The sequence below is a fragment of the Bombus impatiens genome, unplaced genomic scaffold (genome assembly GCF_000188095.3).
Source record: "Bombus impatiens unplaced genomic scaffold, BIMP_2.2 scf_0060, whole genome shotgun sequence".
NCBI lineage: Eukaryota > Metazoa > Arthropoda > Insecta > Hymenoptera > Apidae > Bombus > Bombus impatiens.
The window spans coordinates 622,417-627,368 of NT_176479.1; the positions used below are offsets into that span (position 1 = coordinate 622,417).

At 49.4% G+C, this 4,952-nt stretch overlaps 1 protein-coding gene across 3 annotated transcripts in view; it reads left to right on the forward strand.

Moving 5' to 3' along the window:
- Nucleotides 1–4,952, forward strand: part of LOC100744917 (ecdysone-inducible protein E75) — a 227,708-nt gene that overhangs the window by 217,440 nt on the left and 5,316 nt on the right. For all 3 annotated transcript variants that reach the window (XM_033324698.1, XM_024372312.2, XM_012393832.3), the window contains one exon: nt 3,628–3,772. In XM_033324698.1, coding sequence (XP_033180589.1) covers nt 3,628–3,772 — 145 coding nt within the window. The remainder of the gene's footprint in view (nt 1–3,627; nt 3,773–4,952) is intronic.

Below are 4,952 nucleotides of genomic sequence, written 5' to 3' on the forward strand. Positions count from 1 at the left end.
ACCACGTCGTGTGTATATCCCACACTCTCCTTACCTACATCTGTATAGGCTCGCATCTCGATGTATGCACGCGTGCACCGATGCATATGCACGTCGGCCAGCCAGCCGAGCCGCGAACTCGCTCCTTTCGCGGAAAATAAAAGCGAACACAACCGGTGAACGTGACGCGGGACACTCGAGGTCTTTCGACAGGGTTAACGCCTCGCGTGCGAATTCTTTCGGCAGGGTGGATGCACTTTTTTTTCGGAGAGTAGAGTAATCGTGGAAGTGGGATTTCTGGAGATGCCGGGATCCGTTGAGCAACGAGAAACTTTCTCGAGCGAAAGTTTCGGCGATTAGGGCGGGCCACTTTTTGGAATTCTGCTGGCGTAGGGGTTAGCTACTATTGCTAGATTTGGAAAGTGTAAATCTGTGTCAGAGAGTTGTATGTAGGGTCTTAATCGAGGGATGAAAGTTTGTTCGTACTTTTCGAAAAATTTCTCCGATTTTTCTTTGTAATCAACCGTCAAAGTAACATTTACTAATTTTCTACATGCTGTAATTTCGATATATGTACCGAATATGTAAAAATATAGCGGGTTTACGTTACAACACAATGCAACGCGATTTTATTTGTGCAAATCCTTTCTTTTCGTAAATCTTAACGAGCTCGAACGAATATTGAAACAAATTTGCTGCTAAAATGGACTAGATTTAGAGCAACGTTGTATCTACTCTAGATATTCCGCAGGATTAAGTTTTCGTCGATTGCAGGATAAGATCACGACGCGACGTGGCGATCTGTTTGCATTTTCCGTGGCTGTGACACAATGGTGGCGCGTGCGCCAACTCACGTAAGTCGGAGCACGACACGCAAAGGTAGTCGCCCTCTGACCCGTCAGGGGGAATGCACAGAGTTTGAGAGATCGATGCACCGCATTCTCCCACAATCCCACCCCTCAATGCTGGTTCCACCTCTGCCGGATTCCCGCCAAGCAAAGGGGTTCAGCAGGGGTTGCTGGCCTCGTCCGGGCATCCGCGATACCAGCTCGCGCCCGATAACAGCTTCCGGTCGTCCCTTCCTAATCTCCTAAACTCCTGTGAAATTTCCTTCGATCAGTCTCCAATTTGTAAAAAAAATTACCAAACAGAGTCGTTTATGTCGGTAAACATTTTTTATATTAATTGGTCTTTTACTTTTTTTTCTAACGATCGTCGATTTCTACGTTGATTGTGACACTTGAATGTTTGAAGAAGATCTTCGTAGTAGGTTTAGTATAGACTCTTTCAATTATCGTATGCGCCAATTTAAATTAGAACTTGGGGATAAAGAATACCAAACTAGATCAAAATATCTCATCGCTTGGATATTAATCGGTTTTTAATTCGTCAGAAAAAATCCTCGATAAATCGTAACAAAACTACGATACACTATCATGCTCATTACTTTATCTAATCTCCCTTAACCTAACTTACAGAAAATTCCTCTTATCCCCAAACCAAAAACATCTTCATCGACCTTTACTGTTCTAAATCAAAAAAAGCCTGATACAAAACCAATTCTATTCATATCTGTCACCATGTACGTGTCCCCTAAACTAAAAAAGCTCCATGACAAACCGATTCTATTAATACCTATGCAAGTAGACATTTAATCGTCGTGTAATCCCGAGGCAACGAATTCGTGACCTGGTAAAGCGCGGAGCCGCGTTTCGTAGAAAACAAACGCGAGGCAGGGTTCATTGGCCCGGGTTGTCGAAGGCAGAGAGAGGATTTCAAACGGAAAGCTGGCCGGGACAGCGTCGTCGATCGACGGCAGGGAAGCTTAACATTGGCAACGCTGACAGTTCATTGACTTGCATCGAACGCGTGCACCGATTGACAGGCCGGGCGCGGAGGTGCAACGGTACATCGTTCTCTCGTTGTCTCTCTCTCTTTGGTCCGTGCACGAAGTTGAGGTAGGCGAGGTCGCGTGTCTGACGTCACGAGAGAGTCACTTGACGACCAACAGTGTGTCGCCAATTCCGTACGCATACGTGCAATGCACACGAGCCCGCGCGCCTGCGCCTCTGACAGTACAGCGAAGGCCCGAAGATACGACGACGACACACGACGACGCCGTCGACGCCGCCGACGACGACGACGACGTTCCACGCGTCGTTCGTTACGTAACTGCCCCGCGAGGTCGTTGACCGATACGCGGCCGGGAACTTCCTCCGCCCTGACCTACCTCTTTTCTCATTCTCAATTAGCGGCTGCTGCATGAAAAACCGACCCAACTGAACAATCTCCGACCGCTTCTTTCTCATCCATCGTATCGTACCATTTTATTCTTCGTATTATACGTTCGTTTTATTATCGTTTGTTTACGTTCACTCGGCAAGACTCGTCGAAATAAAAAGATACAGTTTATGGAGGTTCTATGTTGGTTTTAAGTTCAAACAAACGGAGCAGAGATGGATCGATGAAGCTGGGGTTATTCACCCTTTCCGGTGCAAAGAAATCATCGTAGGCCGGTCGAAAAAGCGAACGAACCCCCGAAAAAGGGCGCTTAGTTAGGGTTGACCGTGTGTGTGTATATCAAAAAAAGAGGGGTTCCCGCGTTTATTCGTCGACATTCTTCTCTCGAGAAGAGTATCAGGGATACACGGGAGGGTAGGAACAGTTTTCGAGAGGGTGGTTCCTTGCAGAACGCAGCGAGGTGACGGTATGGTGGTGGAGGAGGAGGAGGAGGAGGAGGAGGAAAAGGAGGAGGAGGGAAGGAACCCGTTAGTAGAGCGTTCGAAGCGCGCGCGAGCCTCTATGGTCGCATTCGACCGACAAGGAGCACGATATATATCGAGGGTTTGCCAGCACGCGCGAACGGGACAGGGAACAGAGACAAAACGGGACAGAGACGTACAGATCGGGAGAAAGAGCGAGAAGGAGAAAGAGGGAGTGGAAATACGAGTGAGAAAGAGAGAGAGCGACGAGGCGAGGTAGAGTGCGCGCAAGGGGGACTCTCACTTTCACGCGGTGAACTGCGGGTGAACGTCCGGGAATTGGGTCAGAGTGTCCCCCACCTCGGCGAGCCAGAGGCAATGTGCCGAGGCTCTATGCTCTCTGTGCTAGAAAGAGCCAGTCCACAGCCAAGCTTCGATACAAACGGTCGCTTCTTTTTCCCCCGCCGAAAACTCGCGTTCCGAGTCTCGCATGATATCATACAGGCGAGCAGTTACGCTTGATTCGCTGGTGAGTTTGGTGGTTCGAGACGCGTGCATCGTTTTTCACGTCGTTTCACCGACGACGTTTCAGTGAATCGTTCGAACAGGACTGTGACACGCGAGATACAGCAAAGTTTCTTGGACTTGTCCGCTTCGCTCGCGAGTTCTCTTGGATCGTTCCACAGTTGCTAACCACGTTGATACATACTGTGAATAATAATATAGGAGGAGGAGAAAGAGAGATCAGTGCGCGTGCTGAAAGACACGCGATCATTCTTGAGGGAAGAAACGTGTGAAATAGAGAATACAAATCTGTCTGGGTGAATTAATGGGGTGCTTGTGCGAATGTGACGTGGCCACCCCGCGTACGGGGACCAATTGCTCGTCGGGGTCCTCCTCGGACAGTGACGGCCAAACTGACGAGGGTTTCGTTGGTGATTCACAGGGATTCTTCCGGCGCAGCATTCAGCAGAAGATCCAGTACAGACCCTGCACGAAGAATCAACAGTGCAGCATCCTGCGTATCAACAGGAACCGCTGCCAGTATTGCCGTCTCAAAAAGTGTATCGCTGTCGGGATGAGTCGTGATGGTGAGTATATTTTTCTATATCTACGATGTTCCCCGCAATTTCCTTATCTGTAGCGAATAATTGCTCCAGAAGTTTCGTCATATCGTGGAATAGTTAACTTTAACAACGCCATCGTAGTAAACTTGCGAAAAGATAAACTTAATCGAGAAACGAAACGTATCACCGTACCAGAAGCACCAGATATCTTTTCTCGATAAACGAACTCGTGATCGCGTAACACGCACGTTTGTCCCAAAAAAAGTAGTTTCTAAAATCTAGAGTGGCGGGTCGTTGACCGTTTGCGTAACGCCGCTCCCCGCGACACAGCGCGAGTGTCGCAATGGGCGAAAGTGGCCAGTTCGCCGTTTGAGAAAGCAGTTGCAATTATATACTCCCCCCGAGGCCCCTCTCGCTTATGAGCTTGCTTTCTTTTCGAAACATCAGGACCCGATTCAGCCCGATGACCTCTTTTTCCCGCCGCGAAACTGTTCGCGAGTAGATTCGACCGACAACGGCCAGACCTACCCGCGGTCAACGACCCGGGAGCATCGGCAGTCCGCCACGGACACATCCACTGCCGCCTGATCTATAAACGTCCGTATCTCCTTCGGGAATCGGTCTCGACCAAAAATAACAAACAAGATTCTCGAACATTCTCTTCGTACTCCCCATATACGTAGAATCATATTCGCGCTTCTGATAAGTTACTCTCAATCGTCATCTAACGTTAAGGATCTTTCGCTAAGAATCGTCTGAATGATAACGATCGAGCTGATTAAACGTCGGGTACATAGTTTATTCAGACAAAGGGAGTCAAAGTTTGAAAAGCGAGTCTCCCGCTGATAGCAGCATGGATCGTGCAGCGAGGTCAATAGTCGGGCATTGCTCGGCTTGCATGCGACTCCGCGTCTATAGAAAGAGTACCGCTACTCGCCGCTACGTACCCGGTGACCCTTCCACCTCCTTCCACGTTGCCCCCACTACTTCACCAGTCGCGTACACTATCACGATCATCTCCCGCTTGCCCCTACTGCGGTTTACTCGATCTCCTTGTCGAAGTTTCCCCTACCACGCGTCTCGCAACGACAACGCGCCGTCGCGTGGCGCTACGCTCCATGCGGAGACCTCGCGAACTTCGTCCCCTTCGCGATCGTCTTACCCCTACCACGGCTGCGCGCCATTCCCTCCTCCCCACTTCCCC